The 27273-nt window shown below is 46.1% G+C and overlaps 1 protein-coding gene and 1 long non-coding RNA gene across 2 annotated transcripts in view; one reads left to right on the top strand and one right to left on the bottom strand.

Annotated features, from left to right (window-relative positions):
* The window catches only part of LOC147730218 (pinopsin-like), a 136589-nt gene extending 110181 nt beyond the window's left edge, over positions 1–26408 (bottom strand). Inside the window, exon 1 of the mRNA XM_086958529.1 lies at positions 26060–26408. Within this exon, the coding sequence (XP_086814655.1) occupies positions 26060–26408 (349 nt within the window). The remainder of the gene's footprint in view (positions 1–26059) is intronic.
* Positions 18149–18949, top strand: LOC147730219 (uncharacterized). The gene is made up of 6 exons (XR_015308566.1): positions 18149–18212; positions 18302–18356; positions 18450–18483; positions 18575–18600; positions 18689–18752; positions 18848–18949. It is a non-coding gene; the product is annotated as an uncharacterized LOC147730219 (long non-coding RNA).
* Positions 26409–27273: the final 865 nt, after the last annotated feature.

Below are 27273 nucleotides of genomic sequence, written 5' to 3' on the forward strand. Positions count from 1 at the left end.
AAAAAAAACATGAAGAATGTACAAACTGAAAACCAATTTTTGTCTGTATAGCATCAACAGTAACGCTTGAGTCAGCTTTGTGTCAAGCCGCCATTTTCATTCAATCAATAGCGTCCCCCTGCACACATTCAGGGACCTGGTCGTGTCTTCAGATGAAACGGATTGTAGGAAAAGAAGCAGAAAGGAAAAGGCAAAAAGTTCCGCCGGACCTCGGGAGCCGGCCGCCTATGTCATGTGCGACCTTTGGCCACACAAGGGCAATAGTGAAGCTGCAGCAGATGCAAATAAGCTTCAGACAATCTTACAAGCACTGCTCAGAAATCTCAACTGAGGCACTCAACATCCAGGACTTGCCATTCGAATCTTGGCGCCTTGTGCTGGTTCCGACCTATTCACACATCGGTCCTGGATCTCGGCGCGTTCGACTCACTGTACCGCAACAGTGACCGCAATTCAGCTGGACAAGCCGCCATTTTCATTCACTCAATAGCGTCCCCCTACACACATTCAGGGACCTGGTCGTGTCTTCAGATGAAACGGATTGTAGGAAAAGAAGCAGAAAGGAAAAGGAAAAAAGTTCCGCTGAACACCACCTTGGGCAATAGTGAAGCTGCAAAAGGTGCAAATGAGCTTCAGACAGTCTTCAACTTACTCTGATTCTTATAATAAACTTCAGATAGTCTTACAAGCACTGCTCAGAACTCTCAACTGAGGCACTCAACATCCAGGACTTGCCATTCGGATCTTGGCGCCTTGTGCTGGTTCCGACCTATTCACACATCGGTCCACTACTGACATCACCTCATAAGCCAACGGGGCACCCCACGCCGACTTTCGGCGCAGCATTGTAGGATGGCCACACCAGTGCGGCAACTTGCTGGACACAACATCGGGGCCATCCAGATCTCGGCGCGTTCGACTCACTGTACCGCAACAGTGACCGCAACTCAGCTGGACACGCCGTCTTTCGGCGCAGCATTGTAGGATGGCCACACCAGTGCGGCAATTTGCTGGACACCACCTCGGTGCCATCCAGATCTCGGCGCGTTCGAGTCACTGTACCGCAACAGTGACCGCAACTCAGCTGGACACGCCGTCTTTCGGCGCAGCATTGTAGGATGGCCACACCAGTGCGGCAATTTGCTGGACACCACCTCGGTGCCATCCGGATCTCGGCGCGTTGTGCTGCCTTCGGCCTATTCGCACATCGGTCCGCTACTGACGCCGCCTCACGTGCCAACGGATTTTCTACGCTTTTTGTAGCCCTATGCCGCATAACAGGTCATGTGACTTGTTTATAAAACTTTTCATTGGTTCATTTTACTTTTGGTTTCCTAAAGATGGAAGGCTTGGTCATATGACCTAAAAATAACACTTTTCATTGGTTTAGAACATTTTTTTTTCCCAAACGATGAAAGCCCCACCTTGTTTCTGGATCATTCAGACTGAAGCTGGCGTCAGCATGAGAGCACCACCATCTCGTGGCTCCGTCGTGGTCATTCCGCGAGCAATCATGGCAGCCGCTCCCCACCGGAAGCCTGCGGGAGTCGGGGGCCCCCAAGACTTTTGTAGAATCTTCACGGCTGAGGGGACGCTTTTCGAGAATGGAGCCCAAGCCCTAGCAGGCAAGCGTCCGAGTTCCAAGGTGTCCCAGGGCCATTTCAGTGGACCAGGCCCAAAACCGAGGAGCCGTCCGCCATTTTAAGAGCCATGTGGCAGCCGCCTATCGCTGCACTGCAAGAGTGGAAGCAACTCAACAACATGGTGAGCGAGACGCTGTAGCCGCAAAAGCGAGCGCAACTCAGCTAGATGGCCGCCACCTGGGGAGGCCCGTTCACGCCGCCTCCCCCACCCCCGGGCCGCCGCACGCCAATTTTCGGAGCAGCATTGTAGGATACGAAAACCAGTGCGGCAGTTTACTGGACATCACCTGGGTGCCTGTCGTACATGTTGTGTCAGCCATGTGACACTGGACACAGTCCCATCAACATCTCAACGCGTTCTGCTGCCTTGGGACTATTCGCACAACAGACCGCTACTGACGAGGCCTCCCCCCGCACCACCCGGGACGCCCCACGCTGTTTTTCTGTGCTGCATTGTAGGATCCCAAAACCAGTGCGGCACCCAGGCGACATCACCTGGGTGCCGTCCAGAACTCTGCACGTTGTGCTGCCTTGGGACTATTCGCACAAAAGACAGCTTCTAACCATTGTTGCTTTTTGTGTTGAAAAATGTTTAAATGTTTTTAGTTTTTGTTCCGTTCGTTATAGTTAATAGTTAATAAAGTTTTATAATCTTACTTTGTTGGAGTGTTATCTATTTTTTTAAAAACGGGTGAATGGGGCCTTGAATCGGGTTATTGTCATGTGTGGGCTTTGGAAGTGTGCTGCTGCAGGATCGGACATTACAAACTCAAATGCACGTTCTTTTTCTTACCTTTCCGAAGCATGGAGCGCAATAGCAGGCAGAGAAAGGGTGATGCACGTGTTGAACACTACCTGACCTGGCAAGTTGCTGGCAGTGCCCCCCCCCCCCCCCGCCCGCTCCTGAAAGAGGACACACACCGCTGCCCCGAGTACTTCACAAATCTTTAAAAGACCATGCGCTTGTTCATGAGGCTTAAATGGTTTATCACCTCTTCTAGAACCCCTGCATCGACCCTCTGACGTTTCCTGGAAAAATTACCATGTAACACAATACCAAGCCCTGTCAGCTGAAACCCCCAAGGAATCGTGGGGCATATTATCAAGGGGGTTTATCTCCGCTTTTTTGGCTTTAAAAGCCAAGAAAGCGGAGATAAAAATATCTCCCTATTACCAAGCTGTCGCTAACACCAGTTAGTGACAGCTAAAAGGAGATAGCGACCATCTTGGGCCCCGCTTTGCATGTCAGTGATACTTATCACTAATGACATGCAAAGCAGGCGTGCCAAGATGTTAGCGACTGGAAACAGTCCCTAACATCGCTATCTCCTATTACCAACTTTTGGAGATATTCGCGCTAAGCGCGAATATCTCCAAAATCTAACACCTGCCCTGAGCAGTTCTTAGCCATGTTATCCAATGGGAGGTGGATAACATGGCTAAGAGCATTTGCTCGATAATACATGAATATCGCTGACTTTTCTGCGATAATAGCAAGGTTTATCTGCGATAAAAATCGCCGATGTGCGGCGATAATTTTTGTCTCTAAACAAGTTAGAGACAAAAATTATCGCTAGCTGTTCGTAATATGCCCCCGAGTTTTTGCTTGCAGAAATCGGGAGGCGGGAGACTAGCACTGAAATCAGTAGTCACACGCCTGAATCGGGAGGGTTGGCATGTCTGAATTCTCTACAGCTGGGGCCATAAACTACATCCGCAGGGGTAGGTGATAGCCTAGGTCCGGCCTGGACAATCGGACACAGAGGAAGAGGAGTGTCAGAGGGTGCGGTAGTGAATAGGGTGAAAGAGAGGTGTCGGGAGGGCACAGGGTGTGATTCTCAGAGAAGAGAAGCGCAGATGGGGGGAAGTATATGGCCCATGCATGAGAGAGAGAGCGGGGATGACCAGTGCGTGGGGGAGATGCTTGCGAGGGTGGGAAGCCATGCTGAGGATCGGCGGCGTGCAGAGAGTGGGCCTGGTCAAGGCATCTAAAATGGCTGCCGTGCACGACAAAATTGTGGCATTGGACAAAAAGGCAAGATGGCGCAGACAATGTTTTTCAATAAGGATTCATTTATAACAAAATATTTACTCGCAGTGACAAAATGGTGGTCAACACTTCCTGATTTCCATCGAATCGAACGTTAACAAACGTCACGCAGCAAAAAAAAAAAAAAAAAAAAAAAAAGCTCACGCACAGAGCAGTTTTTAACCATGTTATCCAATGGAAGGTGGATAACACGGCTAAGAGCATTTGCTGGATAATGCATGAATATCGCTGACTTTTCAACGATACTCATGCATTGTGGCCGATGTGCGGCGATAATTTTTATCTCTAAACAATTAAAACGAAGCACAAAATGGCGAATTCCCGTTTCGCTACCAGTTTGCGGCCCAGTTCGCGGCCCGTGAAGCGCTTCTACCGTGAAAAATCATTTTTTTTTCTTTTCCCCACGGGACCCTTTAATAACCCCAACAACATTCCTAGGGGGTCAAGAGGGGGATACCTTGCCCCCTTTCATTAAATTCCCCTTTCGTTTTTCACCTCTTCTTCTCTCTCGATCCTACCGAGAGACAAGATGGCGGCCGCTCCGGACTGTCACGCAGCAAAAAAAAAAAAAGCTCACGCACAGCCGCTGGAAGAGATGTATCAACATATATCAGCCTCCTCAGCCACCCTCAGGAAACATAGGGGATTAGGATACGTCTCCCGCACCCCCTTATACCTAATAATTTAATTAACGAAGCACAAAATGGCGAATTCCCGTTTCGCTACCAGTTTGCGGCCCAGTTCGCGGCCCGTGAAGCGCTTCTACCGTGAAAAATCATTTTTTTTTTATTTTCCCCACGGGACCCTTTAATAACCCCAACAACATTCCTAGGGGGTCAAGAGGGGGATACCTTACCCCCTTTCATTAAATTCCCCTTTCGTTTTTCACCTCTTCTTCTCTCTCGATCCTACCGAGAGACAAGATGGCGGCCGCTCCGGACTGTTTAGAATGTTGACAGACACCGGAGAGCCAATCAGCTTTCTGCGCGCAAAGTTCCGATAAGCGAAAAGTAAGCGGACCGGATCGCTGCCCGGAGCGCTGTTACAGATATATATCTTGATTTAAACGTTAATTTCTCAAAATCCACTGAAGCACATATATTGAGACCTAGCAAAGGCACATCGGGCTAACAGTCCCTACAATTTTGCCAAGTTTCGTGCAAATCCATTCAGCCGTTCGAGCTAAAAGTGAGGCCAAAGGCCCTATGGAAAAATGAATGGGAAAAACGCGTTTTGGGACCCCCCTTTTTTCTCGGCCCCCCCTTGACGAAACCCCACCAAATTTTCAGGGGCTGCTCAGAAACAAAATGTGCCATTTTCCTGAAAATTTCAGCCGATTCCGTCCACAAACGCCAAAGTTATTAGACATAGAATTTTCAGAAATCCCATAGGGAATTAATCCTAACTATATATACCTACTGGCGATAGCCAGTAGGTAATATATATATATATATATATATATATATATATATATATATATATATATATATATATATATATATATATATATATATATATATATATATATATATATATATATATATATATGAAAGCTCCAAGTTACCCACAGGTAAGGAATGCACTCATCCAGCAGCCCTTATTTCAGCGGGTAAAGGACATCACTGGGTGCGTGTTCTGCCATTTCACAGCCCTGGATGAGCCCCGGGATGCAGATGTCCATTGATCCCTCGGCTGCTGCCTCACAGTAGGCTCGGTAACTTCCGGCCCATGATCCCCTGTGGTTTTTTGAGCAGGGGGGTGCATACCTTCGCGGCTGGGCCGCCGTGTGTAAATGAACGCTCCAAGTTACCCACAGGTAAGGAATGCACTTTCAATCGAGACATGAGAAGCTGCAGACTGGGATGCAGTGATGTCCTTTACCGGCTGAAATAAGGGCTGCTGGATGAGTGCATTCCTTACCTGTGGGTAACTTGGTGCTTTCATTTACACGCGGATCATGGGCCGGAAGTCGCAGAGCCTACTGTGAAGCAGCAGCCGAGGGATCAATGGACATCTGCATCCCGGGGCCCATCCAGGGCTGTGAAATGGCAGAATACGCACCCATACAGGGAAGAGACACGGACTATAAGTCCCACAAAGCAGTGCGAGTGGGAGTGTCAAAGCGTCAACTCAAGTCGAGCCTCTGAAGACGAGCGTAGGCTCAGAAACGCGTCAGGCTTTCAATCGAGACATGAGTAGCTGCAGACTGGGATGCAGTGATGTCCTTTACCCGCTGAAATAAGGGCTGCTGGATGAGTGCATTCCTTACCTGTGGGCAACTTGGAGCTTTCATTTACACGCGGCGGCTCAGCCGCGAAGGTATGCACCCCCCTGCTCAAAAAACCACAGGGGATCATGGGCCGGAAGTCGCCGAGCCTACTGTGAAGCAGCAGCCGAGGGATCAATGGACATCTGCATCCCGGGGCCCATCCAGGGCTGTGAAATGGCAGAACACGCACCCATACAGGGAAGAGACACGGACTATAAGTCCCACAAAGCAGTTCGAGTGGGAGTGTCAAAGCGTCAACTCAAGTCGAGCCTCTGAAGACGAGCGTAGGCTCAGAAACGCGACAGGCTTTCAATCGAGACATGAGAAGCTGCAGACTGGGATGCAGTGATGTCCTTTACCCGTTGAAATAAGGGCTGCTGGATGAGTGCATTCCTTACCTGTGGGTAACTTGGAGCTTTCATTTATACGCGGCGGCCCAGCCGCGAAGGTATGCACCCCCCCTGCTCAAAAAACCACAGGGGATCATGGGCCGGAAGTCGCCGAGACTACTGTGAAGCAGCAGCCGAGGGATCAATGGACATCTGCATACCGGGGCCCATCCAGGGCTGTGAAATGGCAGAACACGCACCCATACAGGGAAGAGACACATCCTATAAGTCCCACAAAGCAGTGCGAGTGGGAGTGTCAAAGCGTCAACTCAAGTCGAGCCTCTGAAGACGAGCGTAGTCTCAGAAACGCGTCAGGCTTTCAATCGAGACATGAAAAGCTGCAGACTGGGATGCAGTGATGTCCTTTACCCGCTGAAATAAGGGCTGCTGGATGAGTGCATTCCTTACCTGTGAGTAACTTGGAGCTTTCATTTACACGCGGCAGCCCAGCCGCGAAGGTATGCACCCCCCCAGCTCAAAAAACCACAGGGGATCATGGGCCGGAAGTCGCCGAGCCTACTGTGAAGCAGCAGCCGAGGGATCAATGGACATCTGCATCCCAGGGCCCATCCAGTGTTGTGAAATGGCAGAACACGCACCCATACAGGGAAGAGACACGGACTATAAATCCCACAAAGCAGTGCGAGTGGGAGTGTCAAAGCGTCAACTCAAGTCGAGCCTCTGAAGACGAGTGTAGGCTCAGAAACGCGTCAGGCTTTCAATCGAGACATGAGAAGCTGCAGACTGGGATGCAGTGATGTCCTTTACCCGCTGAAATAAGGGCTGCTGGATGAGTGCATTCCTTACCTGTGGGTAACTTGGAGCGTTCATTTACACACGGCGGCCCAGCCGCGAAGGTATGCACCCCCCTGCTCAAAAAACCACAGGGGATCATGGGCCGGAAGTTACCGAGCCTACTGTGAAGCAGCAGCCGAGGGATCAATGGACATCTGCATCCCGGGGCTCATCCAGGGCTGTGAAATGGCAGAACACGCACCCATACAGGGAAGAGACACAGACTATAAGTCCCACAAAGCAGTGCGAGTGGGAGTGTCAAAGCGTCAACTCAAGTCGAGCCTCTGAAGACAAGCGTAGGCTCAGAAACGCATCAGGCTTTCAATCGAGACATGAAAAGCTGCAGACTGGGATGCAGTGATGTCCTTTACCCGCTGAAATAAGGGCTGCTGGATGAGTGCATTCCTTACCTGTGGGTAACTTGGAGCTTTCATTTACACGCGGCAGCCCAGCCGCGAAGGTATGCACCCCCCTGCTCAAAAAACCACAGGAGATCATGGGCCGGAAGTCGCCGAGCCTACTGTGAAGCAGCAGCCGAGGGATCAATGGACATCTGCATCCCGGGACCCATCCAGGGCTGTGAAATGGCAGAACACGCACCCATACAAGGAAGAGACACGGACTATAAGTCCCACAAAGCAGTGCGAGTGGGAGTGTCAAAGCGTCAACTCAAATCGAGCCTCTGAAGACGAGCGTAGGCTCAGAAACGCGTCAGGCTTTCAATCGAGACATGAGAAGCTGCAGACTGGGATGCAGTGATGTCCTTTACCCGCTGAAATAAGGGCTGCTGGATGAGTGCATTCCTTACCTGTGGGTAACTTGGAGCTTTCATTTACACGCGTCGGCCCAGCCGCGAAGGTATGCACCCCCTGCTCAAAAAACCACAGGGGATCATGGGCCGGAAGTCGCCGAGCCTACTGTGAAGCAGCAGCCGAGGGATCAATGGACATCTGCATCCCGGGGCCCATCCAGGGCTGTGAAATGGCAGAACACGCACCCATACAGGGAAGAGACACGGACTATAAGTCCCACAAAGCAGTGCGAGTGGGAGTGTCAAAGCGTCAACTCAAGTCAAGCCTCTGAAGACGAGCGTAGGCTCAGAAACGCGTCAGGCTTTCAATCGAGACATGAGAAGCTGCAGACTGGGATGCAGTGATGTCCTTTACCCGCTGAAATAAGGGCTGCTGGATGAGTGCATTCCTTACCTGTGGGTAACTTGGGGCTTTCATTTACACGCGGCGGCCCAGCCGCGAAGGTATGCACCCCCCTGCTCAAAAAACCACAGGGGATCATGGGCCGGAAGTCGCCGAGCCTACTGTGAAGCAGCAGCCGAGGGATCAATGGACATCTGCATTCCGGGGCCCATCCAGGGCTGTGAAATGGCAGAATACGCACCCATACAGGGAAGAGACACGGACTATAAGTCCCACAGAGCAGTGCGAGTGGGAGTGTCAAAGCGTCAACTCAAGTCGAGCCTCTGAAGACGAGCGTAGGCTCAGAAACGCGTCAGGCTTTCAATCGAGACATGAGAAGCTGTAGACTGGGATGCAGTGATGTCCTTTACCCGCTGAAATAAGGGCTGCTGGATGAGTGCATTCCTTACCTGTGGGTAACTTGGAGCTTTTTTATATATATATATATGCAACAGCAGCATTCTCACACCACACTGCCACCGCGATAGCAGAGACCACGCAAATCCAACGTATTTTCGTATTTTCTTCGGCAAAGATTTATTTAAAGTAGAGTCACCAAATCTGACGCGTTTCGGGCGTCTGCCCTTGCTCACAGATCGTCAGGTAATGAACCATACACCATTTAAATATGTTTTTTCCACAGTTTTTTTTCCTTCATTACGTTTTTTTTAAAAACCATACTATGTGATAATAGAAAGCAAGGACACTACAAGCCATGGACATACATAGTCTGTCTTCCAAACAATTAAAACCTACATCAGTGTGTTAAAATCAGATGGATTAATAAATCTAAATTCATGTTAAATCCACATTGTTTACAGTTACCTGAGCATGAATATATACAATTCATAATGTGCTACTAAATAAATATTTTATAAAAGCATAAATGCAATGACCAACTAGAGTACTGTGCGAGTTGATACTAATGTCGCATGCGCAAAACAAGCATTGTAAATATTGGTGCAAATTTCGCAGTAAAGTGCAAGTATGAAATGTGCAAATAATGCAATAGTTTGTAAACAGAGTAATGTGCAAATTCGCAAAATATAAACCTCAGTCCATAAAAGTCATAAAAGGACTTATCACAGTAAAATTCTAGTATCTCTGCATAAATGCATTCAAGGTCATAAATATAATAGCAGCAACATTTAAATATCCAAATATTTTTTAAAAAACTCAGGATACTAATAAGTAAAGAGCCACAGCATAATGGGGAATTACAAACTGGGAAGACAAAAACGAAGTGTGCATGCCAAATTATCTATGTCCTGAAAAAAGTACAAAGAGAATGAGTCCTATTATACAAAAAGAAAACTTATATATAAGTAAACCGGAAAAATATGAAAAAATAAGTGTGATATGAAGGTGAAATTCAAAAAATTGACTAGCAAAAAGACGGAAAAGCGGAGCACTCTACTTGAATTAATCCCAAAAAAGAATAGAGTGGCTATAGAAATACATGTAAATCCTCTGTAGTATTCAACCCGTTGGGGAACCTGCTGTCTAGTTCTAAAATAATCTGTGACTCAAGTCTCCTTAGCATTCTGTCTCTATCACCGCCTCTGCGTGGTTTGGGAACCGAGGCGATGACATAATAATTAAGGCACTGTAAATTATTATTGTGGATGGCTTTAAAGTGCCTGGCCACCGGATATGTTCCATCATTGTTGACGATGGCACGCAAATGCTGGAGAATCCTGACATGCATCTGTAGCCTGGTGCTGCCAACATATCTTGCAAGTAGTCCATACGCGTTTCAAGCCATAGCCCTTGTTCACTGGCTTGCAAAAGTAACGGAGGCAGTTTACGTTGTTCGGAACACCTTTATTTAAATATGCAGTCCCGCCCATGTGGGCATTAACCGGCATGGCATTGTGGATCTCGCAGTCCGGCGGACATCTTTGCGGCCGGACAAGCCGCTATATACAAAAAACACAGGGTGTCCCCATTAAAGATGTCACACCTGGAGGTTTCAGCACAAACGCCAAAGGCAGCGGCAGCACACCGGGAACCCCAACTTCCAAATTGGAAGTAGTCCATACGCGTTTCAAGCCATAGCACTTGTTCACTGGCTTGCAAAAAGTAACGGATGCAGTTTACGTTGTTCAGATCACCTTTATATAAATATGCAGCATATGAACAAGGGCTACGGCTTGAAACACGTATGGACTACTTGCAATTTGGAAGTTGGGGTTCTCGGTGTGCTGCTGCTGCCTTTGGCGTTTGTGCTGAAACCTCCTCCAGGTGTGACATCTTTAATGGGGACACCCTGTGTTTTATATATATATATATATATATATATATATATATATATATATATATATATATATATATATATATATATATATATATATATATATATGTATATATATTTCACTAAAAAAACAAAAGGTTACAAGGATGTTATAGATAGGAAATGGAATAAAAATACAACTTAGAAACTCACTGAAAACAACGAAAGGTTACAGACACGTTATAGTTACGCTCGGGTTTCACTTGTGCAAAACCAGTGAAATTCAGCAGTTATAGTTAGCTGGGCTACCTATAACTGTTTCCCTGCAATGCACTGCTTATGACCTCAGATATTACATCACTCATGACATGGTCAGTGACATCACTGATGACATCTCAAATGACAACACTGATGACATCATCCAGGGACTTTGAGTATTTTTAAAAAGTTTATCAGTGTTAAAAATATATGTGAAGGTGTATTGGTGAACAAGTAGGTGTATGAGTGCCTGTATGGATTATTCATTTGCTGTGTGACTGACTGTATAAGTGAGTGATTAGATGGCTCTGTGAATGTATGGGTGAGTGGCTGGGTATGTGAGTGATTGGTTGTTTGAGTATCTGTAAGAGTGTCTACGTATCTGCGTGGGTGGTAGAGGGTGTGTATGACTGCCTGTATGGATGAGTGAGTGGGTGAGTCAGAGGCAGTATGGGTTACTGATTGCATATGTGAGGGGATCTATGGGGGAGTGAATGTGTATATGGCTGTATGGGTGAGTGAGTGGATGTGTCAGTGGTATATGGGTGAGCGTGACTATATGGGTGTGTGTACTTGTGTCAGTAACTGTATAGGTGAGTGAGTCAGTATTGGTATCTGTATGAGCACATTAGTGGGTGTGTAACTGTATGGGTGAGTAAGTGGCTGTGTGATTAACTGTATGGGTGAGTGAGTAGGTGTGCGAGTAGCTCTGTGGGTAACTGACTCAGTGTGTGAGTGGGTGTACAAGTTGGTATGTCAGTGGTTGTATTAGTGATTGAGTGGGTGTGTAAGTGGCTGTATAGATGAGAGAGTGGATGTGTGAGTACATCTATGAATCAGTGAGTGGGTGCAAGTACTGGTAATGGTCTGTGAATGGGTTTGTGAATGGTTGTGTGGGAGTGGGTGTATGAAAGGTTCTATGGGGTGTGAATGGGTGCATTAGTCATTTACTGGAGGATGTCATCAATGATGTAATTTGAGATGTTATCAACGAGGGGCACAAGATATAGTTATCTAATGAGAGGTCATCAGAGGCCACGCCCCCATTCTCCACCACTCTGCAAACATGCCCCCTGGTGCACTACTGGTTGAGGAAACACGTTCACTTTAGTCCTGAGGCCCTCAAGAGCAAAGTAGAATTCATTCCCCAACCAATAGTGTGCCAGGAGACGCGTTTGCAAAGTGGTGGAAAAAGGGGCAGTGACCTTCAGCAATCCAGCTGTCTGTGACTTACAGGAGGTAACAGAAGGGGTTCCTGGACCCCAAGGACCCTCAGCATCCAAGGGGACTACACCCTCCATCCACTACTGCGCCAGGAGGCTATTTTCAGAGTGGTGATGAAGGGAGAGGGGCCTTGGGCGACTTGCCAGAGGTGTTTTTTTTTTTTAGGGAGAGGGACTGCGTGGGCCTCCTTCCCTGGGCCTATTTCGACCCCGGGGACTCCATCCCCCAAGGCCTGGTCACTTCTTTATTTTTTATTGTAAAACAGGTAAGGGAAGCTATGCGGCCCACCTCCCCGGGCTGGTTTTGGTCCCAAGCACCCCATCCCCTGGTGCCTGGCACTTCTTTATTTTTATTGTAAAACAAGGGAGGGATGCTGCGCAGACCCCAGCCCCTTGGGCCTGGCTACTTCTTACATTTTTTTAATATTGTAAAACAGGGGAGGCGAGCCACATGGCCCTCCCTGGACCCGAACTGATTATGGCCCCGGAGACCCCGTCCCCCACATACTGGCCACTTCTTTATTATTTTATTCTTATGGGACCGTGGGGGAGCTTGAAGGCCCCCACAGACCCTGCTGACTACCCGCATCCTGCTTGACCCGGCATTGCTTTTGGACAGATGGAGCTATTAAACATGGAGCTCCCTCAGTCCAAAAGCAATTCTGCTCAGCTTCGAGTAAGCAAGAGTATTTTCTGCTTTCGCTTACTCGAAGAAGAGCAGCATTTGCTATGGCTTGGTCATAGCAAACTGCAATTTCTCGGGGTGGGGGGCACCCTGTGACATTGTTGGAGCCGGCCCTGGGGTGTGGCGGTCCCCAGGGCCATTATTGAAGAACACAGTCCAGAGAGAGGCAGTCTACCGGGATGCAGGGCGGTCCAATGGGCCCCGCACTTACCTCATTTTAGCTCCGGGGAAGTGGTGGTTCCTGAGGCTGCAGGGAGCATGGAGCTCTACCCCACCCCCGCATTAATGTTGAATTTAGCCCCGGGGAGGTGGTGGTTCCCAGGGCTGCAGGGGAGCTGTGCCGCCCCCCACATTCAATAATACTTTGCCCTATGAAGGTGGCGGTCTCCAGGGCTCGAGGGTTGCCAAGGAAACACCCATATAATTTTCAAAATGCCCTGGGGAAGGGGCAGTCCTTTAATACTCTAAGATGGGGGGCCCCATGCGCCCCCCTCCTAAGCATTGTACACTTGCGCCCGGGACCTAGCCCACCTATTACAAATAGGAGCCAGCATGTTTAAAAAAAACATTGCCGGTAGTCGAGGATCCAGAGCAACTCCGGCCTTAAATCTTTTTAAAAAAATGCTTTCTTTGTCTTGCAGGGTCCCTGGGAAGGGGGTGCCTAGGACCAAAAATGGCTCGGGGAGGGGTGATGCCATCCCCCAAAATTAAAGAATGTGTGCCCGGGCTGCCATATATATATATTTTTGTGGTCCCACGGGAGTCCCGCAGGATTGCGGCAAAAAATGTGTCTTAATTTACAATTTTGTCCCCCGGGCGGTCCCCTTGGGTCTCCCCCATGCGTCCTAGAGTGGCAGGGTATCTGTACCCTGCCCCCATATATAATGTTTTTTTGCAACTTCCGGAGAGGGGACTAAGTACCCAAGTCCTGTAATGCCTGCCAGCAAAATGTTTTATCATGCTGCTGGCAGCCAATCAGTCTAACTTCCACCGGAGCAAGATGTTCCAAGTGAATAAAGCTCCCTGGGATAATCAGAACACTCTGTTTTTAAATTGCCGCTCCTGCAAGATTCTTGCGTCCCTCTCACGGACCCAAATGTCTAGCTATACATTTATTTTTTAATCCTAATTTCTCGAAAACTAGCTAACGGATTTACACCAAATCACAAAAAGCACAAACTGTGGACCAAGATCTAGCTTCCTTCCAAATTTGGTGTAATTCCATTCAGCAGTTTTTGTGGTAGCACTTAATAAAGAAGTCTATGAAAAATGCATAGGGAATTTACATTTTGGGTCTCCCATTTTTTCTCAGCCCAGAACCCTCCCCCCCCCCCCCCCCCGCTTGATGGATCATCTTGAAATATTTCATAGGCAAAAAAGAGAACTTTTTTGGAAAGTTTCGTGGAGATTCGTCAAATGGTGCCAACGTTATTACCAACACAAAAAATGCATTCACCATGGAAAGGCAGACCTAACTATAACAACCCAGTGGCGATAGATAGATTGAAAGATAGATAGATAGATAGATAGATAGATAGATAGATAGATAGATAGATAGATAGATAGATAGATAGATAGATAGATAGATAGATAGATAGATAGATAGATAGATAGATAGATAGATAGATAGATAGATTTGAAAGCATTATTGTTTTGTTTGAGAATAATTGCTGGACTTGGCCCTTTCTGTAGAGTAATCCTGAAACTTTTTGCCTTCACCCTCCTGTTTTCTGAACCCATTTTAGTTGGCTTTTAAGACTCTGTACACTTTATTACTACTAACCAGTGCTAAAGTGTTTGTGCTCCCTCCTTTAAATTGACTTACACCCCATTTCCACATGTAATGTAAAGTGGTACTATAAGTACCAAAGGCATGTAAATGAAATGCTACTAGTAGGCCTGTAGCACTGATTGTGCCACTAACTGAAGTAGCACTGTAAACATATCCCAGCACTGCCATTGCAGCCTGTGTGTACAGTATTAAACTCATGTGAGCTGGCAATATAAACCGCTTTCCAGACCCAAACCTCCCTTTTTAATACATATACATATACATCCCAGAGGGCAAGGGGCAGTGCTTTTGAAAAAGTGACCATGTACTTATAATTTGTACATGTCCTGACAGCGAAAACATTCGTTTTTTTTACCAATGTGAGGACTACCTCTCCCATGGGATAACATTCGGTTAAACTATTACATTTATTATGTGACAACTTTCAGTTCAGACCAGGTAGAAAGTTTAGTTTCTAAAGAATTGTACTTTGAAACCCACTTTAATAGTAAAGTTGGATTTTAAGTCACAATTGTTGAAAAATTCCACTTTTACAAATTTAAAAGACACACAAATGATTGACAGAATGTGGAACAAATCAAACAAACACCCCCAGTCAAGAGACCTGGGTTAAATTCATTGCTCTTTTGCTCACTGTGCCACACCAATATAGACCCAGCCATATGCAAATCAGTCTTGACCTTGCTCCTCATGGGAACAGTCCAACCTGAACTGCCAATACCGGTCCTCCCTGGACCAGAAATAAGCATCCTGGGCCCGGTTTTGGTGTATCAGCCTTCATCAGCCAGGCTAGCTTGAATTCAGTGGCACAGTGAACTTGGGACCCATGTCTGGGCATAACCGTCACACTTAGGGTAGGAAAGCGAAAGACACACAAATGATGGACTGAATGCAGAACAACTTGGTTTTCACAAAGTTGGCATTTTCTTGTCCTAACCACTTTCTGCCTATGTCCTGGGTCACATGACTAGGTATAGCTGGCAGTTGGTCTTTGTATATTTCTCCCAGAGAGTAAGACAAAGGGATTAGGTGGCGGCAGGATGGGGCCATCTCAGACGTGATGAGGGACAGGAAATGTCAGCTACTACACTTGCACATCACAAAGGCTCTGCTTGAGCACTCTCACAAAGAGGTTTGACACAGGTCTTTTGAGACCCCAGAATTGGGCCAGGGCAGGGAGGCTAGAAATTTCACACACCTCTGGGGGTGGAAAACTCCAGAACCTTCTCCTAACTCAAAGATGGCACCATATATAAATATTGGACCCAACTCTTCAGTACACCTCTGGACCTGTGGAAGACTCTGGAGGACTGGTTTGTTGCTCTGCAAGAAGGACTACTATTCTGCTACCATGCTGCCTGAGTGAAAAGCCTGCACCTGTATCTTGAATCCACGGCCACCTGAGCGACTCAAGCACTTGTTGGCTGACCTCCTGACCAGAACCTCAGGAACAGAAGCACCTTGAGCCCAGCACCTGGACTCTGTCTTCTATGAGTTCTACCCTCCCAAGTGGTGGCACTCTAGTCTTGGACCCTTGGAAGTGGCCTGAAGGTGCTTTGCCAGCCCATCTGTAATCTCCCAGCAGGAACGTAGCAGTGTGAAGCATCGCCTCACAAGACTCCGCATTGGAACCGCTGTCCAACACAAACTTTTTATGCGCTGGTAAGTTTCCTCAAAGTAATGCAAAGCAGCAGAAAGCATTGCATTGCATTACTGTGCTTCAAGCAGGTGTTCCATGGGTGGTACGTAAGCGTTTCCATGCAACCATCTATGATTTGTGATGCAAAGAACTGTCTACTAACAATAGTAGACAGAATCTTGTACCAAAATATAATGTCACGTTGAAGAGGCATTAAAAAGAAGAAATTATCTTATTTCTCCCAACTTTTCCCACTTTGCATGTGTGCTGCACTGTATAGCACACTTCCAAAGTTGCCATCCATGGGTTTTGATGCTAATCCAAGTCTTCAAAGAGTAGTAGACAGGGATTTGCTCCAAACTCTTGCTCCTCACTGAAGCAGGTGTTTTTCCTTTTTGCATGAGTGCTGTCCACAGACAAAGAGAAAAATGCCTTAAAGCATAGTTGTTGTACAGAAAGAGAGCCCTTCTATATTCTATATTTTGTACTGGAAGTATACCTTTCCAGTACAAAACCTGTGCTAGATATGACGCGACACCTTTGCACTATAGTGTAAAGGTTTGTGTGGGTGGGGCTTGGCAGCCGGATTGTGTGCCAGCACCAGGGAGAGAGAAGGGTAGTTCCATACTTTAGTAGATCTGGTTCTTTCCTGCTCTCTCCCTCTCAAGCATGCTGTTCTGCATTGCGTGAGTCCTTTGTAAATCTGGGCCTCGGTGTCTTTATAATTGTATTGGCTCATATTGGGACAGAGGAGCATTGTGAGAGTACTAACAACAAACAAAGCGACATTGCAGACAGCACATCTCAAAAAGGATGCTGTTTGTAAGGAAAATAAATTGTTATTTTTTTCAGCTTCTAAAGCCTATGCTAACTGTCTGCAAGTACTATCTACACTGTGTTCTGCTGTAAGTGGTAGTTTGTTTGGCTTACTGTGCATTGTGAATGTATGTGGGTACTGCACTCTATTTTACCCTTTAGTTTATATTGTTGCAAATCTGCCCACAATGCACAGTAAATCAAAATGTGTGTGGCCTGGTCCCAAAAGGTCACCGGGGCACGCGCACTGCAGTTAATACAAATACTCCAATTGTACGTTTCAACAATTTTATCAGAAGTTCAAAAAAATGTAAAGTTTCACTTTACTGGTATATACATTGAGACGGAGATGGCTCATACAATAGCCCAATTGAGGTTTCAAATTATTGAACTTGTCCCACAACGACTAGGATTAGATAATGCTAGAATCCTGCTCCAGAGAGAAGCCTTCGGGATACGTAAATTACAGACACTGGCCCCGAATGGGCAAAATGACAAAATGGAAATGATTTGGTTCTTGTAAATCTTTAAACTTTCAGCCTAATAGATCCTCACAGGAATCCAATCCGCAGTGATATGTACATATACACGACACGAGGTTAGACAGACACTTCCTTAAACACATATAAGCGTATCAGCGAAGCAGGGTTAATTTGAATTTGAGATTGTAAATAGGTAGGAATTTGTATATGTTGAGCATTATTTTCTTGTATTTCTAATTGGTTGCCTGAGTGTTAGTAACTCTCTTGCTATATATAATTTCTATTGATTTTATTTTGATCATGTTGGCATTACTATCATGTTCCTTACATGCAAATGCTAAAAATTATTTATGAGCAACATCATAATGTGATATTCACTGGAATTCATTCAAACCATTCAAAAGCATAGCACTTAATATTCAACCCTTATCTCTCACTAATGGCAGCCGCATAACACTTATGATGAAGTCCTTTGTCAATTTTCGCGTGCTAAGCATTAATGGCTAAACTTTAAAAAAAAAGGACCAACAACGGAGTGGTTTTACTTTGGTCGATACTCCCGACTGAAACCTTTACCTCTCACTAATGGCGGCCACATAACATTCATGAACAAGTCCTTTGTCTATTACTACGTGTTAAGCACCAATGGTTAAACATTAAAATAGGACCAACAACGGAGTGGTTTAGCTCCGTTTGACACACCCGACTGAGAACGCCGTACCCAGTGGGATGGCTTGCGCTATCGGTAAGACTTCAAACAAGCACTAATGAGCGTTTTACCCCTTTTAAACCTCGAACAGGCTTCTGAATGCGTTTATCATTTTCTATCCACAGCCAAACTGCTTTAATAACTTAGCGAGACCATTTGAACTACCTTGGAGGCTCGCAGGTAAAATACCTTCCTTTCAACTTTACAGAGCTTGAGACCTTTAATGAACGTTACGAAGCTCACTAGAATACATGTATTTTTCATTTCTTGTAGGACCTTTTATTTTCAGTCCCAAAAAGATTCGCAGGTGAGCATATGTTATTTTAAATCATGCTGATGATATAAATAAATACTGGCATTCCCTGGAAGTGACTACGAATACAATATTTTTCTTGCAGATATATAATATACAAGCAAGACCCAGGTAAATCAATTCGGAAAACTAAATAAACACTAAAATTCTTGATACATAGCATCAAAAATAAGATACCTGTACAATCCTTTTCTTTTAGATTGACCGTAACCAAGGAAATAAACTTCTCGATATAGAAATAATCGAGTTATCCTATACCCGTGGTAAGAATCGCTAAAATTCACAAACTAAAAAACTTAAGAAAACCTCTACGGCACCATTAGTAACTAAGTTTCCTCCTTCTCCTTTTCTTCAACAGATCCCAGATGAAGGGGCCTCAGCCCCGAAATGCATTGGGTTTTTTAACGCATTGATTTGAATCATGTTTTGAATATGTATTGATATGATGGAAACGCAATTGTTTACTTTGTGAGTTATTCTCAATGTATATACCAGTAAAGTGAAACTTTAAATTTTTTTGAACTTCTGATAAAATTGTTGAAACGTACAATTGGAGTATTTGTATTAACTGCAGTGCGCGTTAGAGCCCTGGTGACCTTTTGGGACCAGGCCACACACATTTTGATTTACTGTGCATTGTGGGCAGATTTGCAAAGAAGTCATGCAACGCAGCGCAGCAAGTAAAATTGCTGGACTGCGCTGTGTGAACTGGAGAAAGATAAATGAGACTGAAAGTGATTATATTAGAAAATGGCAGTGACGTCGGATATGAAAAAGAGAAGCCATCTTGGGATGGTACATTGATGAAGCTCTAAATCAGACAGTTAAGGTACACCTGAACTCCCTCTCACTCCCCCTTTCGCGAAGATATGATGCGGCTGTGTTTATTGTCCAGGGATTCTCTGGCTTTCCTGTGAAAGCAGAACTGAACACGTAAATGAAGAATGCAAAAAGGAGATGGAGAGCGAGTGGCCAATGAGATCACTAGATTTCGTTTTGGCAAGGATAGAAAACAAAGAGTAAAAAAAAATGTTGACAGTTTTCTTTTTACTGTAGCCTCCTGTGGTCAGGGCCGAACTGGGAACCACAAACGGCCCTGGCAAAGTGCTCGGCTGGCCTCCTTTTCCCACTCCGGGGAGGGAGGGGCCGGGGAGGCGGGGGTTGGAGGTGTCGCCGAGCTCTTTGCCAGGCCAGTTTTCGGACGATTTTGGTACAGGGCCGATGCTGCAAAAACGGCCCTGTACAAAAACGGCCCCCACCCGTGCGGTGCACCGGGGTATTGCCCGCTGCTCGTTGCCCGGTATGGCCAGTCCGGCCCTGCCTATGGTGGGTGGGAGAGGGTTGGAGAGGGTTGAAAAGGCATGCCCCTCTGCTATGTCCAGAGGTTCCCTGTTACAGCATCCAGATCGCAGCTTAACCCTCCCTGGAGGCTGTGGTCTGGCCTCCCCCCTTTAAGAAAGTCAAGCCTCATCTTCTTACAGAGGGGAGGAGATTCAGTCAGGGGCCTGAGTAGCCGCAGCAAGAATTGTCCCCACTACTTGACATTTAGTCACCGACAATTTAAGCTTTCGGATGCTTCAGTGATGGGAACAATTGTACCGTGGATCTGGCGCCACAAGGGGCCTCCTTTATGAGTCGGTGACGTAAAACATGCCTCCTGTTGCGCACTATTTACAAAGTGACGCATCTAAGCAGATGCGTCACTTTGTAAACCCCGGCGCAACAATATACCTGCGTCAGGTATAATGTATGCAGGGGGGCGTTCTCCCGCAAAAAACCTGGTAGACGTGACGCAGTGAAATCTATGAGATTTCACTGTATCGCTACTGGGACGCTGTTGCGTCAAAATCTTGCACCTGCCTCACAACAGGCGTAAGACTGACGCAGGCCCTTTCACATGGGGCTGCATTGCTGGAGTTGCATCGCTTTTGTGACACACTCCAGCAATGCGTCACTTTTGCACTTACAGATACGTCAGAAATACCGACGTATCTGTAACCCCTTGCGACATGATGCGTCATTCATTAAATATGACGCATCAGGTATGTTGCAAGGAGTGCGCACTGAGAAGTGACGCATCGCTGCTTTCACGCAGCAAAGTATCATTTATCATAAATGAGGCCCAAGGCTTTTATACTCTGGGATGGGTAACAACTTAGCCATTTGAGATAACCAGGAAGAAGAATGTTCTTAAATGTTAATGCCTAGGCGCTGAGAGGCAAATGTTAATGTGTTTGAAAGTACTTTTCGTCCAGCGGGTGAGTGGAGGCAGACAGTAACCAGTCTGGTGTCAAGCATCATTGTTTGGGAAGTCGCTGGCAATTAGCATCCGCCGCGTCACTTCATTAAAAATACACGACACGCGAGGTGGAATGTCAAACGCTGCGTTAACTTGACTGCCTCGTGCGAATGCGTCCTGCATACTAACAGCTGCCCCTGAACTCCTGATTAAGCAATTACTATTAGCATTTCTGTTGCAAAGACATATTAATTAAGGCTGGTAACCACACAATTGATATGCATGACATGAGGACCCTGCTAACCGCCTCACAGAACACGAAAGCAGGATCTTATTTACACATCCTTCGCTCATAAAAGCAGCAGAGCGCTGCGAAGGCCTTCTGCAGTGTGCTGTGCTAGCAGCGAGCTCTGTTGAACCAATCAATTCGATGCAATATTTCCTATCTAATAGCACCACAGCCAGTCTAAATCTGACGTTGGCACAGGGATCAGACTTTTGAGTTGTATGACATTTCTCACACCTCCGCTGGAGTTAAATGCCAATGGGCTTATTACCGGCGGCGCAAGGAGCTTGTAAATAAGCCCAAAATTCTGCATGTTATTCCTCATTTCCAAATCGAAAACTCAGAAAAAGTACTATTTAACACATCTGCTAGATATCTCAACCCAGCGCTATGGAATCTAATGCAGCTGGAAAATATCTAGGGCTCCCTGTTCTATGGTATTTCTTTTTTTTTACAGTTCCGTCTGCATTTTTCCATATTTCTTTTTTGGGCTATTTTATCTGAATTTATCCATATTTATGTTGTGATTTGTGTGAAAATGAAGTTGCAAAACTGCATTTCCATATTTATTTAACTGATAGATAGTTGCACTCATACTTTGATGACTGCTGTGATTTAGCTATTTAAGGTGCCAAATATAAGTAACAATAAATCCACTAAATATTAGCATTACACCACAAATGTATGTTTACATTTGCCATTATTTAAAGAAACTGCATACTATTTGTTAATTTCTCATACTGTCCAATTGCTCAGCTAATGGGCTACAATTCATCAAAGACAACACGGAGAGTCACTTAAAAGAAGCACAATTTTCTGTATTTATCCACTTCTAAAAATAAATGCAGACAGAAAACAAATGTTTTCTGTCTGTATTTATCTGTAAAAATCCGTAAAAACGCAAAACAGGGAGCCTTATAAATCCCCCACCCTGCTCTACACAACGCATAATGAAGGTCATAGTGAATTGCCAGGAATCACAGTAAAAGGGAAGCTCAGACTTGTGGGCCTCGTACCTCCTCAGCTGATAATGTAGTCATTGGTTGGCAGAATGATGTCGTGCACAGCGAGCTTTTATCTTTGCATCAACGTCACAGCACTAAAAATGTGTTTGGAGTGGGACCAATCTTGGGGCCTATTGTATGTCGGCCATACGCTGGCAAGAACTTTGGTCTCAACCCTCAGCAATGGCTGAAGAAAGGTACTCTAAACTGCCTTCTCCTGAAGCAAACAGCTTAGTAAATCTCTGCACTGATGGCCTGTAAGAAAGTAGATGGCATCCATGAGGCTGTCATTTGTTTGGGAGGCTTTTCCATTTTTAGGCCCAGATTTGACCAAAAGTCACGCAACGCAACAAGACAACTTGCTCTGCTGCGTTGCACGACACAGAGAGAGCAGGACTGTGCCATATCGACTAAGATATGACGCATTCCTGCTCCTACACTGCACTGGCTCACTGATGGTGGCCTACCTCCAACAAAGGCACCCAGGTGCCGTGGTGCAAGGGTACCTGTGTTTTTGTGCAGGAAGAAGCAATTCTCAGAGGCATTTTCCTCTTTCTATGTGTGCTTCAGAATGCAGCACATGTATAAGGAAGAAATAACAAGGACAAATATACATGTTTCTCCTTGTTATGGCTCAACTGGAATGACATAGCACTTTGACACATTCTCAGGGTTACTATCCTTGATAAATCTGGGAATGCACCAAAAACCATGGGTGTTTGCCCTGGAACACCTACGCTCATCCATGGAAAGCCGTACAAACTCAGAGTAACGCAAGGCGGCGATTTGCGCTGCTTTGCGTGGCTATAGATTTACTAAGCCACGCGGAGTGATTCAAGGTGACTTTGCGTGGCTTGGAAAATCTCACTGAAGCCCTTGAGCTGCCTTGCGCCACCTTGTGTGATGCAATGGCAACGCAAGGGTAAATCTGGGCCTCAGTTTCTTTTTCACAAACAAGCCGGCGGCCATCTTGCCTTTTGCTGTTTAACCCCTTCACTGCAGGGGTAATTCCCCCGCTGTGCTGGGGGGGAAGGGGTGCGCGCACAGCGCCGCATGCTCATGACAAGCTCAGCTCGTCATGAGCTACAGTGCTCCTTTGCTCATGACGAGCTCAGCTCGTCACAGGTGCATTGGCTGCCATGGAACGCTCAGCACAGCAGGGGAATTCTCCCCGCACCTGAGCGTTCCACAACCCATGACGAGCTGAGCTCGTCATGAGCACCGGAGCACCGTGCCTCATGACGAGCTCAGCTCGTCATGAGCATGCAAGGTGTTAAGAGTTGTGCTTGCAGGAGGGCAGAAGCGCTTTCTAATCTTGGCCTCAAGCTAAAGAGCCTTATTTATGTAATTGTGATACTTTATTTCCTCTTCTCCGAAAGACCCTCAAAAACACATTTTACTATTTGCCTGACCCCTTGCTGTTCTAGCAGGGCTCACCTTTTATTGCACGGAATCATTGTAAAGATGGGCAGCTCGGTGTGCCGTGGATCAAACCGGCATCTTTCTAACTCTTCGTTAAGCGTGTTCACTTTAGAATATCACAGAAAAATGACGGGCCTCCTGAAACAGCGCCACTGGGGCCACGTTATATAAAGATTACCATTTTGTTTATGTGCTTCACATATAATTTTAGTCAGAAAGCACCTGAACAGCTCACCTACCCCCTCACTAAGAAATGATGTCCCAGATTTACTGTCCGTTAAGCAATAGATCATTGCATGAAAATCTGCTGAGCTACATGGCACTACTGGCAAAAAAGAGCAATGCAACAGATACAGCAAGAGCTGCTCGATGAGGAGCACACACCCAAAGTGGGAAACGTTTTAAAGTTAGTCTTAGCATACTATTTTATACTGGAAGGGTACGCCCAGTACAAAACCTATTCTAGACTCCCGTAGACACCTTTGCACTATGGTGCGAAGGTGTGTGTGTGGTGCTCGGTAGGCGGATTGTGCACCAGTGCTGGGAAGAGAGTAGTATGGTACCATATCTCTATAGATATGACACTTTACTGGTCCCCCTCGTCAGGCAATACAGTGTAGCTACTTTGGGTGCTGCGCTGCGCTGCACAGCACTGCGCTGCATTGCGCTGCACTGCGCTGTGTTGTGTGACAGGTTTGTAAATCTGGGTGGGCTTTTGTGCCAAAGGGGCATTCCTTGGGTGATGCAAAAGGCATTCCCATGCAACAACCCATAGGTTTTGATGCTAATCTATTAGTACTAACGTTTGTAGGCAGGAATTTGTAGCAAAACCTAATGCCTCTGTCATGGAGGAGAAATGTTCTAGTTTATTGATGCATTTCAAACTTTGCATACATCCTGCATTGTACAACACACACACAAAGTGGAAAAAGTACTAAACCATAGATTTGTACCGGAACGCTCGACACCCATTACAAAATCTATGCGTGACAGAATGCACAACTGGCAGATGTTCACTTACCATTGAAAGGGTGAGTATCTACTGCAGAGCTCATAGAAAATTGAAGCTGGGTCCGGAAGAGGAGGGGTTGGTTGGGGAAAATGGGTTGTTGTGGAGTGAGGGTTTTACTGGGAGTTCTCCAGATACCCAATCTGACAGAAGTTATTAGTTTACACAAATCGATAGATGGTCACAGACATCTGTATTCTCTCACTTGTTAGACAGATAGTGGTTTTGTGGTCTTCTACCATTAAAACATGCTGGAACAGAGATTTTTTAATATCAGGCAATGATTCTCTAGCTCAGTGGTTCCAAATCTTTTTAGAACCATGACCCACTTTTTAGAACAACAATCTTTTGCGACCCACCTGCCTTTTAGTAGATATGAGGTAGGGTGATTTTTTAATGTAACTAAAGCATCGTGTGGTTGAGCACTGTCATTTACAGACAACACAATTCCATTGAAATGGCCACTAAAGTTGGACAGGCATACAGTTTTACTGATAAAACTATTGCATACAAATAATAATGTCTGAACTTCGATTTGTTTTTATACAATTAAAATCTGTTTCCAGCACACTTCAGAATTAAAAAAAAAGGGCATTCATTCTTTCCTAACTGTTGGATGCATACAGTTCATTTACAGATTTGTTTTGTATTGCAAAAAAACAACATCCCACATTGTCACCTAATTCACTATAAAAGCTCCTCTCACTGCAGTCAGAGAAAGAAAAATAAACACCAATCTTCATGGTAAAAGAATAAAGCATGCAAAATGATTAAATACATCTGTCTTTGATCATCAGTAAGTGTGACAAGTTAAACAGAGAGGCTCATATTTATCAAGGTTGTGCGTCACCCTTGCGTGGCGCAAGGAGGCACAAGGGCACTGCAAAACCGAAGTGACATTTATCAAGCCACGCAAGGCCACCTTGCGAAACCCTGCATGGCTTGATAAATCTATAGTAACGCATTATTCTGCAACAGGGGGTGTTCCCATGAATCGTCCCATGGATTTTGGTACATTCCCAGATTTCCCATTAGCGGTGGACCTGGTAATGTGTCAGAATGCTCCGCCTCCCCAGGTAAGTCATCTCCTCGTCTTGTCCTCCTTCTATATGTGCTTCACTCTGCAGGATTCTTGTTGAGCAGGACGGTGTCCCTTTCTGTACAGACACCATCCTGCCTACAACGCAGGCACCCTTGCACCATGACACAAGGGTGCCTGCATTGGCGCTAGGCAGATAAAAGTGCGCCAGCGCTAGGAAAGGACAGGAATGCGCCACATCATGTTAAATACAGAGCATTCCTGCCCTTTCACGCAAGCAGCAAGGGGGGGTGCGGCAATGCGCTGCCTGAAAGATTGGTAAATCTGCCCCAGAATTTAAAGTCACCTTTATTTATTGCTCTGACTTTCGCAACTGACCAAAAGTCAGCTTGTGACCCACCCGCGGACTGGGATTCACAGTTTGGGAAACACTGCTAGCTAATTACTGATTCATGGCCATGAAGGCCTCTGTACCTGAAGCTTTATACTGTGAAAGTCACATATGTCAGTGGCGCTCAAGAGCTCCTGGGAGATCCACATTCACTCCAAAGCTGCTGTTTTTGTTCTGTACCTGTCAAGGAGACCATGAAGCCCTCAAACTCACAGACGGTCTTTCCCAGCGCAAAGAAGCCCCGGATGTTGTTGGAGAAGCTGACGCTGCTGCCGAAGAAGGTGACCAGCAGGTCGGCCACGGCCAGGTTCACCAGGATGTAGTTGAGCGGGGACCGCAGCTTCTTGTACCGGATGGACACTACAATGACCAGGCCGTTCACGAAGGAAGCGGAAACCACCACTGCGCCCATCAGAGCCGCAATGGAGAGGAAGACGCTGCGGGGGGCCAGGTGTGGCCACTGGGGGCCGTCGAACGGCCCGGGGGTGCCATTTCCCGTCGAGTCTAGCGTAGTGTTTGGGAAGTGCATGCTGTGGCTCGAGGGGATTCTGGGCCAAGAAAGATGGCTGCCTCCAGGAGACGTAAACCAAAACCAGGACTCCCCGGGCGCCCCAGGAAGTGTGATTAACCCTTTTATACAGCCCCTGAGACTTATCTCTCTCCAAAGAGGATCTACTTCTTAAAACACCTTAGGCTTTCTTAGCGTGGGGCGCGTGCGATGATCTCCTTTGTTTACTTGAAAGGGGATCAGCCTGAAGCAAGTATCTGGTCTATGCTGAGAGGCTGAGGCACCAGCCAAGACCCCCGCGGGGCTTGTGGGACAAATCATTTGCAAACAAAACAGAGCCAGTGGGATCAGCCGACGGCTTCAAGGCATTTGCAAGAAACCCGAAAATCCCATGTTAGGATTATTGAAAAGAACAAGGCCTTTCGATTTCTTTAGCAGCGAAAATGGCATTTATAGTGGACGTCACTCCATGTAGAAACTGCCCTGGACACTGGAATCATGTTCGATTAAATTAGGTGGATAAAAATTATGCGGGCATATCATATTATTAATAATACATTAGGCTGCACTTTTTTAATGACATTATTATCCAGCTGAATACTAGCACAGTCTTTAAAATAACATGAGACGTAATTCATGATATAATACGGAGTCTGAGGTTTCATAACCATTTTCACTGCCAAGTCGCGTTGGCACACATTTGCCTTAAGGTTTTCCATTTAAACTTTTCTGACGTAACCTAAATTTGTGGGGAGCGTGTAAAAAAAAGCTAACACTTTTTTGCTTTTCGGACGTTCATATAGTCCTTGATAACAACACACACTTTAATAGAGCCCTTAAATAGAGCTTCAGGACGGCGAGAAAATCTGACGCCAATGAGACAGTA

Source organism: Lissotriton vulgaris, chromosome 2_1 (genome assembly GCF_964263255.1).
Source record: "Lissotriton vulgaris chromosome 2_1, aLisVul1.2, whole genome shotgun sequence".
In the NCBI taxonomy this organism is placed as follows: Eukaryota; Metazoa; Chordata; class Amphibia; order Caudata; family Salamandridae; genus Lissotriton; species Lissotriton vulgaris.